The following is a 16,153-nucleotide window of genomic DNA, read 5'->3' as shown; positions in this document are numbered from 1 at the left end:
ATTCGAATGCATTAAGGCTTTATGATATCCTTCACAGTAGACATTTGAACATATAAAATTGCTGATCAACACTTTCATTGAATTTTGGATGATTTAGTCAATAAACCGCCATAAAGAAAAGGAATTAGTAACCATCCGGATCAGATAACACACACACACACACACACACACACACACACACACACACACACACACACACACACACACACACACACACACACACACACACACACACACACCTGGCACACGCCATACATGTTCAGTGTCTATTCTTTGTATATTTACTGCAGTTGTTCATGTATACCAGTAGTCTGATACAATATGTACAGTTTGAAAGGGTGTTAAATGAAATTTGGTGATGATTAATGGTTTTTGTGTTAATGTAATAGCAGTTCAAACAGGACCGGTCAAATTTGACCGCGAACATCAAAGTAAGGGGGGGGGAAACAAAGACAATAGGAGGGTTAAAATAACCGTTTCCTTATAAGATATATACTCATCAAGATTTACATCTGTAAATAGAGGAATTCTGTGTAATTGAATGGTTTAAACTTATTTTAAAAAAAAACAGTTTAACTGTAGCCGGGGCGACCACATGGAAGTGACCTCGTGCAGGTTTAAGTGTTATGTGGTCACAGGTCTGCATATACAAATGATTTTACAGCAGGTTTAACAGGCAGCCTTTTCAGACCTGACTGAGCCACCCTGTGCTGACGGCCGCACTCTTCGCTTTATAATTAGCTGTTAGCCGTTAGCTTCCCCTGGCCAGTGCAGCGTGGGCTCCAGCTGCATCTGCTGACTGGAGGTTATCAGGTTTCTAATTGAAGGATGCCCATGATAATTTTGCCTGCCATGCACCAAGCAGGGCTTTTAATTAACACACGGCCATGATGGTAACCTCCCACTGCGCTGCGGCCAGCTCCGTTATCTGGCCACATAGTGATGATGAGGTGCAGCTGTCTCGTGGGGCATGTAGATCACACACACACACACACACACACACACACACACACACACACACACACACACACACACACACACACACACACACACACACACACACACACACACACACACACACACACACACACACACTATAGTTGAGTCCAGACAGTTCTCCCACAGATGTGTCTAGATAATGTGCATTCGACAGCATGGATAAACACATGCCACCCACCCCTTTAACTGTTTTTTTGTCATTTAATGTTTGTCTTGAGCAAAGTAGAGTCTCTTTTATTCTTGAGACACTCTCTTTCTCACACACACACACACACACACACACACACACACACACACACACACACACACACACACACACACACACACACACACACACACACACACACACACACACACACACACAAGCTGGGAGGTTGTAGTCCAAGCCAGTCTCACAAAAAATAGCTACATAGTTTCACAAATACGCCTCTTAAATTGTGAAATGGCTTCCCTCCACTTTCATTTCTAATGGCCAGTGTCCATGTGACATGAATGGAGGATCAGTTTGTAAATAATGTGATTAAACCCAAACATGGCTGTCAATTCACTCCATATTTCCTGTCATGCTGTGCAACTGAGAGTTTGAGACATTAAATCAATGCATGCAACATGTGTGTGATGGTGGGAGAAACTGGGACTATAAGCACGCATATGTGATAAATATGAGGAAGTGTTAACATGTTTATGTACAGCACACTGTATGTGTTTAAGTGTGAGTTATGTATGTCTGTAGGTGTGTGTAGGGAGAGAGGCAGTCTGTAATTTTGTAGAAAAGTCTGACAGCAGTTCTGCCCTCTGTGCTGTTAGTTGTTTAGACGTCACAAGTAAAATTAGCACGGTGGCAGCACTGCTGTGGTGTCGAGGAAATATGTTGAGTGGGAGGCAGCACACAAACACACACGCATCCACACACATGCATACATCAATGAACACACACAGTCATGGTCACAATGTGCTATATTACACAGTATTGGAATATTTGAGTTTTCCATTATGCCTGTGTGATCACTGATGTAACTTGATTGCCAATGTGATGTAATATTTAATGACAGTCTCCTTTGCGGTGCACATTTCAAAATGAGCTTCTGGCTATCTGATGCATGGTTATATAATTTAAAACATATATAGAAAAAAACAGCATCAATTAAATTACAAATAGACACTCTGTTCAAATATATGGCACCAGAAAACACATACAGGGCTGCTGATTGAAGCGGTTGGTGGGATATTGGCAGCAGAGTCAGTTAATTGCCATTAAGTTGTGTATTAATGAGGTTGTAAAGACCACAGTGGACTAACTGCTTAACAAGATGCTATTTATACTGTCATTACTTATTAAACCTCTTAATGGATCATCATCAGTCGGCTTCAATTAAAGAGCTCACTCAGTGGTAGTACTGCCATGGGCGTCAAAAAGTCACGGGCAAGGTCTTTTTGGCTGATTTCTTTTAGTGCTTCTCTGCATTGTTTGAACTGCCTCCATCAGATTCATCAAAGCCCTTGAATTCTATCACATTTTAAGAACACTTAAAAAACAATGAGCCGCTTTTTGCTCTTTATAAGTAATTCGCTGTTGGTTCATGATGGCTGATGTTACTGTGTTTTTATTGTATTTGTGTTGTAAAACCAATTTCTCCAATGGGACAATAAAGTGTCTTTGGATTGAATTTGAACGCACACTGTGAACATGAAATCTGATCCAGAGCCAGAGACCTGTTCTTCATTTCCCCCCCCACTTTAAATCATGATTCACACTCATGAATGCACATTCTTTACAAATCAAACCAAGATTAAGTTTGTCTGATGTTCTGCTCCAGATGACTGAACACTGTTGTCTTTACAACTGGGTCCCAAGCTTCGCTCATTTGTCAACAAGAAAGATGTGCACGTTTTGGTTTTCAAAAAAAGACTTATTAAGTAAAATTGAAATAGACGTTTGCTGGTTCTTATTACACTGAGTATGCTCTTCCTTTTATTCTGTTTCTGCAGGTCAGATGACGTTGTGGTCGAGGTCATCCAAGAATACGGTCACCAGCAGCACATGGGTCCGCCTCCAGCACAAGAAACCATCAGAGGTAAGTTAGTGTGGCAGTTTGGTTCGATGACACGGGCATACATTGTACACAAAATGTGTTTAATGAAATGCAGCCTCTGTTTGGCCCACACAAGCTCACAGTTTTGCTCCACTTGACTTGCTGTCTGTTATTTGCTGTGGCTTTGCTGAATTGTCATAAATGGTCAGATTCCAGCGTAATGTCTGGTTGTTGGGTTTGCTGAACATTGGCATGATCTACAACTTTTATGACCCAGTAGCTAAACCCATAAATTCCTCTTCTGGCTTTTAAATTCCTGAAACATTTCCCAATTTCAAGTTTTCTTGTAAAGGCCTTAAAATGGCTTGGATTTAACCCTACAGCTTTGCCTTATTTGGTATACATGTAGTTATATTATGACTATGCACATGTATCTGGTTGAAACTGAGAAATTCTAGTTAAACAACGTGTCAAGGTTAAATATATGGAACCATGTCAGGATTCATTATTAGTTCTACAGCAAAACCAATCTCTTCTTGGGTAAAACTTTAAAAAAATTGCTCTGGAATATCGATATTTTCTCTTGAAATGTAGCTAGGACATTACTCTTTTCCTCTGATAGCCCTTGTTTCTGAAAATATGGAAAGCTCTTCCCCACGAGTAATCCTTTTTAGCTGTGATCCAACGCCATTGAGTTGACTTTAAACTTTGGAAAACCCTGATCCAGCAACTGCAGTCACTTCTTTACTGAAACAAACAGTTATGTCCAGATGAAATACAGTCATCTCCGCCAGCTAAATCAACCAGACGCATGGATGGCACAGATTGGTTGGCTAAAATACCATGTTGAAACGTCCATATGCTCATGATGAATGATCCCAAGGACTCTCAAATGACCACCCTGAGGAAGAAACTGGCATAATCCAGTTGAAACATGGTGCAGTGAACCAGTTGTGGCGCAGCTTCGCCTGCCGCCATCACACATTCCTCCCACTCTGTCAGTGAAGTGTGTTCAAACCTGTTTGAGGGGAACTTGTCTCTTGAGTTTCACTTCAAAAATAACAAAATACATCTAATCTTAAAAGTGGGCAGGGGAGATTTTTGAATAAAGGAGAAGAACCTTTGATGGCACCTCTCAATTTCCAAAGATGTTCAGTAGAGCACTTTAAACAATGATTTGTTTACAAAATGAATTAATACACTTTTTTAAAGGGTAATTTGCACTTCCCCCCTGCTGTGACCTCTCCCCATTATTTCTCCAAAAAAGGCAAATGTGTCTAAAGTTTAATAGTATAACATTTTAAAAAGGAGAATGAATAGAGCTAAATGGCATGCATGGCCCTGAACCACCCCGAAGCACAAGTCATCAGCAGAGTATCTGTCATGTCTGTTCATTTGAAGCTTCCTCCCCCTCAGCTCCATCCAGTTAACCACAGGCTGTTGGAAGGTCCTGTCAGCAATCAGTCTCTCAGTAATTACTACTGTAGCTCCCCGCTCTGACCCGGGCCTCGGATGAAGAGCTGGGGGCCACGTTCCCTTTCATACCACGGCCTCGTCGCCTTGCTCCAGGGCACACTGCTATAAAAAGGAAGGTGTTTTGCAGCGAGTGACAGGAAAAGGTTGAATAAAGAAAAAGGGGTGGTTGACGTCTGACAAAGGTTTGGTTTCTTTTCTACGCACATGTCAGAAAAGCTTAACTTGTTGAATGTGAAAAGTGTGTCGTCTTGTTGCTGCTGGAGAGAGTATATCATTCGCGCCTCCTTGTTTTAAGCTACTTGCACTTCTTTTGTACTCTCATACTTGATAACATTTTATTTTAACCATGTTGTCAATTAATTCGAATTCAAGAATATTGCTTTTAGGGTTTTTTAAGTTCAAAATGGCATTCAGTGAATGGTCTGTAATTCCAGAACATCATGTAATTGCAATGCATTGGATCGAGGCTACAAACACATGCAGCAGACGCAGCACTCTTAGGAAGATTTAGACACTTGCTTAAAATATTATTGCTAATGTAATTCTGCCAAAAATATATATTAAAGCAACTATTCATGTTCTTCAGCTGAAGTGATACACTTTTCAAGAACAACCAACCCTTCAACCAGAAGGTGTTGGTAAGGGCTATCAGTGTCCTGAGGCAGTAGCAACAGCCTGTTGTATGTTTAACAGGTCAAAGGTCATGACCCTGATTGAATGACGTGTCTCTAATTACTAACAATACTTAAGCTAAAGCAAACAGTGGAGGTTGCTATTTTTGGCTCTGTTATGCAATTGACTATTCTTCTGTTCATGTCTGTTACTCCTGATTATGTTCACCTGGTGCCCTCTCCTCCCCCCCTGTGCCACTTTCATAGTTTCACTGTGTTAAAGAAGAGAGAGTTTCAGAATGTCTTGAAGGAGTGAGAGTGCTGTATACTGTTTTACTTTTGACCTGACTCACTAAAAGAATAAGGATAGTCTTTGTATCTGAACAGTGGGTCAATCAGGCTAAAATAGATCAGAGAAACAATTAACAGTACTAAACGTCCATTTACATGTGTCAATTCGGTGTAAAACTAATTAACAAGCAAGTAAAAGTCCAATTTTCAAGTGCCAAAAAAGTCTGTAAATGGATGGTACGAATCGATATTTTGTCACAGCAATATTTAAGGACTGGGTTGCAGCATTTAATTAATCCATTATGTTCAATAACAAACTGGTTTATATTCAAGTACATGGCATATTTTGTTTTCTTTGGCATTTTACATAAATGTCAATTTGAATTTGTGAGTTTGCATACTTTCCGTCTCTACGAATCAAATTTGATGTTGGATGTGGGAGCCAGACATATCCAAATCTAAATCACTTTTGAAATGATCAACGAAAACTAAAAGCACGTTTTAAAAAAAGGGTGGTAATCTAAGGGAGTCAAATATACTAATCAGTGCATCCCTACTGGGAAGAAGATTGAACATTGGCTCACAATGCAGACATGTTTATGGAATGATACTCACCCTGGTTGAGGGAGGTGTGGCGAATGGTAAACACTACGGGCTTGTAATGACAACTTTGCTCTTTTCTAAAAACGATCCGTCTCTATTTGCGCCTTAGCGAGTCTTTCACTCCAGCTTTGACTTTTCTTAGAAGTGGTTTAGAGAGCTTTACTTGGGGGAAGGAGGACACAGTCAAACGCTACATTCAGTAACGCTGTTTTTATCTCAGTTAAAATGAGGGCAGCTATTGAAGATTTGGAACCTTTTTGTAGACTAACAGGAAGTCGTTATGACTTACAGGACATAGACAGACGCCACATATTTGTTCTTGTGGTTAATGGTTAGGGGAAGCATTTGAGCACAAGAGTGTTTGTGCTTTCATGCACGTAGATAACAAAAACCTAATTGAATGTCCTGTAATGTAATATAGGTGTGGACTGACGGCTTCGGGCCTTGCACATGTGGTTTTATTTTGAAAAGTGTTTCCCTTTCTCCATGTCTGTTACTCCTGATTATGTTCACCTGGTGCCCTGTGTTGTCTCCTCCCCCCCCCACCTGTGTCTAATTGCTGATTAGTGTGTGGGTATTTAGGCTCTGTTTCCCTGTCTGCGTTGGCTGGTAGTGCGTGTGAGATCCTTGTGGTGGCTGGTGACTGTGTTCATGTGGGCAGCAGATTGAGGCTGTGTCATATGTTTATGATGTAATAAATGCCCACACCGGGTTGTATTTTGGACGTTCTGCCTCTGCCTCCTTGCTTGGTCTGGGCCGCTCAACGGTCAGCTTCACATGGTGGTATGAAACTGAGTCAGCAATCAGACTGTTTCTGAAGAAGCACTCAACTTCATCCCTTCTGACAAAAGCAGAGCTCCCCCTTCTTCAGAGAAATCCCCCTCCTCTCACTCAGGGGATTGTGTGACACTTGTCACACACATTTATTAGAGGATACAAAATGTCAAGACAGGAATATTAATTCACAAACTCTGCACACGCTGGGGGTTTCTTCAAGGATTGTGGTATTGAAATGTTGTACCACATACTCGGAAAAGGGGGTTGTATGTATTCAAATGACTTGCTTTCTGTTTTTCATTTCTTTTTTCGGTTACTTTTTGTTTCTCTGAAGATCTGTCATTCTTTTAGACATAGAACACATACAGACACTTGCACTTTTGTCTGAACAACCACACTTAAATATCCATACAGTATGTCTCCAAATCAGGTGAAAAGCATATTTAATGAGCTTTAAATCACGTATCAATGAGATAATTATCATAAATGGTGCAAAATGGGGCATGGGTGAATCATTTTGTGAGAGTTACTCTCACAAACACAAAATCGTTATGCAGTCTGCAAATTACTTTGTTGCAACTTTTCAAAACGCTTTGAAATGTAAAAACTGTTACCATTTAAAAGGGAGTCTAAGAACTCATATTCACAACCAGGAAGAGGGGTGGGTAGGTGTGAGGCTAGCAAAGGCACCTAACTCCCTTTTTATAATCTATTTTTCTACAATTGAAATGGGCCTTCTTAGTTGCTCTCTTTTTACATTACACTACATTACGTGTCACTTGTTAGCTTTTATCCAAAGCGGGGTTTGAACCTGTGACCCCCTGATCCGAACACCTACACACAACCCACTGCGCCACTCGCCACTCCCTCCCGCTTTCCTAGATAATAATGTAGCATACATCATACTTGTTACTAGGCTTGTTGATCTCCTTATTAATGTCTTAAGGGTGTTTTCATAAAGTCCAATAGTTGTTTTGTTTATAACTGAAGAAAAGCTTTAGAGGCTAATATGCTAAGCTAAATATTACTTAAGCAGACTTTAGTGTTAGTGCCAATATTTTTAACAGGCTGTTGTGCAGTGCAGGAAGGAAGTGGTAATGATGGGGTTGCCAAAAAGTATGATAGCAGAGCAGGTGTGAAACTCTCCAAATTGCTTTTGTTTTTATGTGCTCGGTGCATATTTACTGTACATGCAAGTCAAGTGTGCATGCGGTTTGTTTAGCAAATGTACCCATAACAATCTGATAGTGACAATGTGAAGGGAGGGGGGTGGCTGCAGCAGTTGAGGGGGGGAGGGGGTGGCTGCAGCAGTTGAAGTAAACAAGAACAAAGATGATGAATTAAATTCAACTAGGAATGCATGTAGTATTATTGTTTAGTAGGTCATATATGTATCTGTATTACTGATGTTCTTCCCATTCAGCTTTGGCTAAGTCAAGTGTGGCTTTAATTGTCTGTGGCAGGGGCGTTTCCTGGACTTGGAAACATTAGGGGCTTAGCCCACAATGGCGGTGCCAGAGATTTTCTTTTGGGGGTGCTGTGGGGTAGCTTGACATTTCATAGAGGATGCTCAAACATGTAGGGTTTCCCATTAAGGTACCGGGCGCTACAGTGGGGGGTGGACCTAACCTCCTAGGGGGGTCCAGGGGCATGCTCCCCCGGGAAGATTTTGTTAAAAGCATCAATCTGGTGCACTTTGAGAGCAAAATTAAGAGATCTATGGATACATCTCTCAACACCCATATGAAACAGAACTGGAAACAGATTTACTTTTTCTTTATGGATATTTTACAAATCACTCTCCTTTTAAACTGTATTCTTGTTTTACTGTCACATAGTAGTATTTCATAACTGTTTTTTATTTATTCTCTTATTTTTTTTGACGATCATATGAAGGTGTGCCTTGGAAAATAATCTTTTACTTAATAATTGCATTCACTGAACACAGGAAATTACAATCCTGCCGTCCTCTCTGGTGTCATCATGAGGTTGAGGTAATGCACGGTTAATGTATTATATTCAGGGGTGCAGATCACTTTTTTAGTGAGTTGCTCAGGTGAGTACCAGGAGACAGCGTTTGGTACTCACCCCACACGAAGCGTGGTCCTCCTCAGTGTCTCCTTCACTGTCCTCTATTTACACTTCTTGCATGATAGATGATGAAGATGATGAAGATTCACCTCCCTGTCTCTTTTTAAGCCTCCGATTTGCTTTCTCCAAAACGTGTTGCCAAAACTGTGAAGTCCTTGCATTTCCTGAGGCCAAGTTGAAGGATCAAATACTAAGAAATGATCACATGACTTGAAGTCATATCTGATTTCAGATGTGGGAACTTACTAAGTAAACGTATTCAAGTAATGTACTTAAGTACAATTTTGAGATATTTGTACTTGACTTTGATCTACTTTGTAAAACGAGCTGCATCTTTACCAGCTTTGATAACGCTTTAATGATCAGTTATTAAAAAACATATCATGTATATTATTCTGAAATGGACCAATCTGCAAATTGACTACTTTTACTTTTGGTACTTTAACTTTATTATGATGACATTCTAATTTTAGTTTAGTAACATTTTGAATGCAGGACTTTTACTGTAACCACTTACTGACCACTTCCACCTCTGTCTGATTTCAAACTCTTCCATTAACACCCCAAGTAAGTTTGCAACTGTGTGTTTCACTTCACTTTGGTGTAAATAAAACTGCAGCAGCTTGACCACAGAGCGTGAACGTTGTGATCAGCTGATTTTGCGCAGTTCTCCAGTGTGTGCGCAGGGCACAGAATGTGCACAGGGGAGTCTCCCACTGCAGCCAGTTGGAGGAGTTTTGGCACAATTCTGTTGTTCATACCGACGTTAACCCTGTCTGTGTACACGGCGACCAACTCTGTCGTCCAGTGATCTAAGCCTCTGCCTCCTGTAAAGCTTCACAGGTCCGTCGGTTATGTCCTGCGCGGCTCGGCCAGCATCCAGTTCAATCAGTCATAGAAAGTCCAAAGATTTTTTGCAGGGACCGAAACGGCAACGTAGCTGCTTAATGTTTTTGAGTTTTTTGACATGTCTAGTAGTTTACTCCATTGAGTGTTGACAAGAAACACGTGTAGACGAAATATGTTTTTTTTTTTTAGGTACGCAAAGGCGCGTAGTGACTCAAGTGACGTTAAGCAATTCAGATTTTTGCCGTGCTAAAGCCCCGAATGCCCAGGTAAGGCGACGCCACTGGTGTGTGGTAAGATTGCGTTTTATTTTTTATTTTTTAGAGAGGATGACACAAAGGAACCAGCCAGTTGTAACTAACTTGCAGAGATCAGAAATGATCTGTGTTAGTTAATTAGTAGCACATTATGGGGGTAAAACAAGCCTTGATACAACATGGGGGCCTGTGTTGAATGTATTTCATTCAAAACAAAAGCCAAGTGATGGAAAACACAGCATGCTTGCTGAATATAAATACATTTCAATAATTTATCAATCGAATTAGGACTTCGGAAAATGTCCTCTGGGTATTGACAAACTCTGTCAACCATTCTCAGATCTTTTTAAACACCTCGCAAGTTAAACATATTGTTCTCAAACAGCTGTATACTCATCCAGATGTGCAGATGTTAGAGGTAAATTACTTAAAAAGGTGCTAGACTTAATAGTGTAATGTGCCTGAGCCTTACATACATAATGTGTACTAATCAACTGGAGTACTGTTGGACTATCACGTCTATTAATGGATAAGTAATCATGTGTAAAGAAAAGCGTGTTTGTGTTTCTGTGTGTATGTGTATGTGTATGTGTGTGTGTGTGTGTGTGCGTGTGTGTGTGTGTGTGTGTGTGTGTCGGTGTATCCAAACAGGCTAGCAGCTGCTGTAGCTCATTAGGGTCTGGTAGAAACAGCTGTGAAACTCCATGGCAACCATATGCAAACAGCTACAGTAATGCACAGAGTTGGTGTTTCAGTTTCTCTCTCACCCCTGTGCCAGTCTCAGTGAGTGGATGAAGGTGGAGAGGTTTGCATGCCGACACACACACCAGGCAGCAGATGAGTGCAGATGAACACACACACACACACACACACACACACACACACACACACACACACACACACACACACACACACACACACACACACACACACACACACACACACACACACACACACACACACACACACACACACACACACACACAGGGCCAACATAACCTGCAGTCGTTGTATTAAGCTGTCAGTATTGCTCCTGTTGCCCACCTAACAGGTGCTGGAATAAAATAAAAACAACAACCAAATCATGTTGTTTTATGAAGTAAGGACTTTGAAAGATGCTCAGCTTGACAGTGTGTGATGGAAATAGTTGCAATAATGGATGTAAAGATTTGGAAGGATGTGGGAAAAGCACATCAGAGGACTGCAGTGCATATTGTAACACCCGCTCTGCTATTTAAATCTAAAGAATGATAAATGAAGATGGCCAGCAAGGCTTTAGAAAATGAATTAAGATGGAAACAGTGTAATGGATGAGGTAAAAAGCAAGTTTGATAAAGGTCAAAGTAAAAATAAGTGCGTGCATCAGTAAGGATGAAGTGTGACCAGCAGATAAAGATGCTGCAAAAATCCTCAAACTGATAAATTACTTGTACAAAATCATCTGTTATACAGTTTTTTTTTAAATATCTATTTTTTGAATGAACTGCACTTCAAAGTGGTTGTACTGAAGTTGTACCTGCGGCTTGGTACCCGAGCTGTTTGTGTCATCATTATCGCTTTCCTGTGCTTGGCGCCACACTACTAATTGATGCTCAGCTAAATCTGCATTACTTCTGCTGCCTTAAACACACACACACACACACACACACACACACACACACACACACACACACACACACACACACACACGCACGCACGCACGCACGCACGCACGCACGCACGCACGCACGCACGCACGCGCACTAGCACAACATTTTCAAGGACAGTGGGTTAACAAGAAGTAGGGAAACTTTGTGCAAATAAGTCTTAGATGAAAGTTTACAATATGTTTTTGGGATATAATTAGTTTCACATTGAAACATTGGTTCTCACTTTTTGCTTTAATCATGTTTATGCCACAATGAGGATTGCAAGGCGTCAGTAGCTGACAAGAAGACAAAATAAACACTCCAGTTTTCAAACTCATGTTGTTGATAGCTTGACACGGCTAGGGTGACATTTTTCACTTTAAAACTCGCTGGTAAAAAAAACAGGTAACTTTGAATGCTACCTTCTATACTAGGGGTCAGCAACCTTTACTATCAAAAGAGCCATTTCGGCCCCTCGCCCACGAAATAAAATGTATCTGGAGCCGCAAAACCTATTTTACCCTTACAATGACGATAACACAGTGTATAACGTTTTATATATAGTTATACTATATATACACAGAGGGATTGGAATGTATTCAAAAGCTTATTTCTAGCATATATGTATCTAGTTCGTTTTTATTCTTTGTCATTTCCAATTTTTTTGGTCACCCACTGTAAAATAACTATAGTTTGATGCATTTATGAAATAATAAAACAACACTAAGAAAATTGTTGACATTGTATTGCTTTTTGTCAGGGTTTGATGTTTATGCCTCAGCATTAAAGAGAAGAGGCATGGTAGCATGAGTCCAGCAGAAAATGCATGTTTTGTCTCATTTATGTAATACATAATGATCATGCATGTTTTCTGGGTTTTATCGAGTAGTTATTGTAAGGGGACTGAATCACTAAGTGCAGTAGAAGCAGAGGAGAATGATCGGTATACAAAAAGTGTACTGTCGTTGAAACTAATACGACTCTCTGAACAGTCTGAGCATCACAGATTGAAGATATATTACTGCAATAGTATCTGACCGTGGATTTCTCCTTCTGGAAGGAACAAAATGATCTTTTGGCAAGTGTTGCTTAAAATGAACCTCTTAGCGTTAGAGTGGGCGCTAATATGAGAACAGCTGTGAAGGTCTGTGTTATTATAAGACTCCTATCCACATGTCATAGGCTTTATTTTGGCCTTGCCTGACAGGTGGAGCTTAGTCTATCAGAGCCATTTAGAAAAGGCACACAAAACTATATAAAAACGGACAAAATAATATTCAGTTTGACTGAAACCTGGTACTCCGTGTAGGGTAAAGCTTGTTTCGACTTTGGATCCTCTTTCTCTGGTCTGTTTGGTCTGATGTTTGTTTGTGAAAGCTGCACCTGCCGAGCTTCAGAGCAAACAGCTACTGGCTGGTTTCTTTTTCTTTATCAACTTCTTTATTCCCCATTAGTACATTTGCTGCTAAAAAAAGAGTGACAACAGACTCCAGTGGCAGTGGAGGCAGACATGCAAAGCAGCATTAATCATGTATTTGTTTTGGTTGTTTTTGAGCCACACATCTTTAAAACTAGGTCACGTCTCCCCCCCCCCCCCCCCCCTCCCCGCATGCATGCCATTTTACCAGATCGTCTGCCTGAGCCCGCCATACGAAGATTGATATTTGCATCGGACTCTGTGGGGGGAAATTGGCTTCTTGCTCCTGCCTCTCTTAAGCCTCCTTCACTCTCTCTTTGTCAGCGACCCAGTTTTTTTAACCTTTATTTATTTAGGTAAGATTTTCTGAGCTTGTTTGCTGTCTCTCACTCTTCCCTTCTTGCTTCATATTCATGATTTTACACACTTTCACACCTGGGAGCCGCAGAGTACAAGCCCTCCACTGAGCCCATCCATTCCAGGTTTCAGGGCAACATGCCTTTTTCAAGCCAGCTGTTGTGTAAAAAGCCTACATTTTATATTGAATTTCTCTCCTGTTAAGCCTTTTATAACAACTTATTCATATGAATTAGCCATATGAGCAATTTTTGGCTAAATATTCATGCTTTTCCATAATTAAGCATCGAAGTACAATTACAGCCTTTGACATGTGGCCATTAAGTAACTCCAGTGAAGCAATTTGGAGGTTAAATGCCTTGCCCAAGGACAAATCCAGGAAGAAGAGCTTTCCCCTTACCAGACTGCGGTCCAAGACGCCTTTGGCTTACAATCCAGCTTACTTAACCTCTAAGCCACTGCAGTTCTGAATATGAATATCTACATTTGTGGACAAGCTGCATGGGTAATCATTTCTGCCTTTTTTTTTTTTGTGAAGTATTCCTCTGTCTCAGACTCATTTCTTTGAATTCATGATTGTGAACATGAACGGAGGGCAGGGTTTAAGCTTGCTCGAGGCCAAAAATCACATCTGTTCAAACGGCGGAGCACAGTCATTCAAATCCTTATTGAAGCAGGAACAAAGCTTAATTGCATGACCTTTGAGTGAAGCCTTGGCAATCAGCCTGCCCTTGGCGTGGGGGGGGGGGGGGGGGGGCGTCGTTGCTCCACGCGTCATTCAGGCCATGGGCTGGTGATGAGGAGCCGGCATTCAGAGAAATCTCAAAAGGACTTGTTCACTGTCTCGTCTCACGCTAATGAGGGGCATAAATTGTAGGCAGAGTGCCTTTTCAGAGCTCTGCAGTACCAAGTTGGGCTAATAGCTACGGATGTGACATTTCAGATCCAAGACGTGAGAGGGGACTATAGAAAGAGCAGGAGGAAATCCTTTTCACATTGCTATCAAATCCTTTATGTGTTAAGCGAGAAGCGTCAAGGCTGTTGACGTGAGTGATTCACTTTAGAGCGATAATGTTTCTGCATAATAACTGTGACTTCACTGTTGCTTTTACGCCTCTTTCTCACTCGGGGCAGGTGTGTAGAGAGTTCCCTGAAAGCTTTCTCCAGGCCTGAGCCCTTTGCTCTGCATGGGGCCCGTTCTGCAGCTTTTATAAAGAGAAATCTGCCATCTGAAAACCGTCTGACTCCATAAAAGGTGATAAAGAGAGAAAAAAGACTTGTATACTTGACTTCAGGGCTCAGCTGTGTAAATCACAGGTTTGCTTTGCGTGTGCTGCATTGTCTTATTTCTGATATACTGTATCTGTGATGTTCCTTTTCGACATTATTAAGTTCCAAGCTTTATAATAGAAATACATTGTTCACAATTGCATTTAAAACATATTGTGGTTTCATCAAGTCGTTTTTCCTGGGAAATAAATATTTGAACAGCCAATGTGGAAGCTTTCATAAACTGCTAAAATGTTGAACCGCTATGGCAATATTTCAATATCGGGGGAGTAGCATGTTGTAAAAGAAGCCAATTTAATGTCAGCAAATATTTTGTATTTGTTTGTTGATCACTGTGGAAATATTATTATTTTCATCCTTAAATACAAAAATAGCCTCTGGTGGATGGAAAAAACTTTTAAACATATGGATTTCAGCTTGGTTACATTGATTTGTATTTATATTGTTTTGTTATCAATTAGGGATGTCCTGATCACCTTTTTTTGCTCCCGATCCGATTCCGATCATTTGATTTTGACAATCTGCTGATACCGATTTTCCCCCGATCCGATCTTTATGCAATACATTAAGAGAAAAAAAGGTAACAGATAACGGCTGTTCATCCAACGCGATGAATTCAGCTATCTTGGCTGTTCTTCTTTGGGCCTTTTCACTGTTCTGGGGCAGTTTCTCTTTCCTTTTAAAAGTCTCTGAAAGTGTCGGTTGTTTCAGTGCCGTTACCTGATTGGCCGCTGTGTACTCGTCGTGTTGTTGTTTGTGTTTGTTTCTCAGGTGGCGTATTAGATTGGTCGTGTTGAACGTAGCTCTGTTCTTTCCACCACGCGGAATCTCCGCCTTGCAAACATTGCATCTGGCTGTTACACTGCCTTCGCTTTCAATTTTATAATACTTCCAAACTCCTGACATTTCCTCTGTCCCGACTCCCGAGTCACCAGCTGAACGTAGCCTCTCGTTAGCTTACTGCTACTATTAGACACTGCGCCCTGCCCACTCTGTTGCCAGATTTGAGAGAAATAAGCAACCAGGTCTATGAAAACAAGCCCAAAAGAAGCAACACATACATGATGTTGTGTAATTTTAAATCAAAACTAAGGCCTCAGGATGACTTTAAGACGTGAACATGGTCATTTTTGTTTTGTAACATTAAATAAAATAATAAAAATATTTTATAAAAAAAAAAAAAAAAAAAAAGATTCTCGATCTCCGATTTGTTCTCTACCGATTACGATGTTTTGAAAATCACGTAATCGGCTCCGATCCCCGATCACGTGATAGGATTGGGACATCTCTATTATCAATGTATTGGGATTGGGTAAAGCCAGAGCTGTGGAAAGGTGTGCAAGTAAAAGCTTGGTGTTGCTTGCTGTTCTGAAATCGTTTTATTTTGTTCATCCTTTTGCATGAGAGAGGTCAATTTTTCCTTCAGCTCCATTAATACAATGCATTCGAGGTACATCACACTGGATGTGTTGTGCAT

General features: G+C 40.7%; 1 protein-coding gene across 1 annotated transcript in view; it reads left to right on the top strand.

Annotated features, from left to right (window-relative positions):
• The window catches only part of jade2 (jade family PHD finger 2), a 168,819-nt gene that overhangs the window by 21,235 nt on the left and 131,431 nt on the right, over positions 1–16,153 (top strand). Inside the window, 1 exon segment of the mRNA XM_079649880.1 lies at positions 2,989–3,074. Within this exon segment, the coding sequence (XP_079506006.1) occupies positions 2,989–3,074 (86 nt within the window).

This window comes from Notothenia rossii (assembly GCF_949606895.1).
Source record: "Notothenia rossii genome assembly, chromosome: 9".
NCBI classification, from domain to species: domain Eukaryota; kingdom Metazoa; phylum Chordata; class Actinopteri; order Perciformes; family Nototheniidae; genus Notothenia; species Notothenia rossii.
The sequence above is the reverse complement of the archived record's forward strand: the minus strand, read 5'-3'. Positions and strand labels throughout refer to the sequence as shown.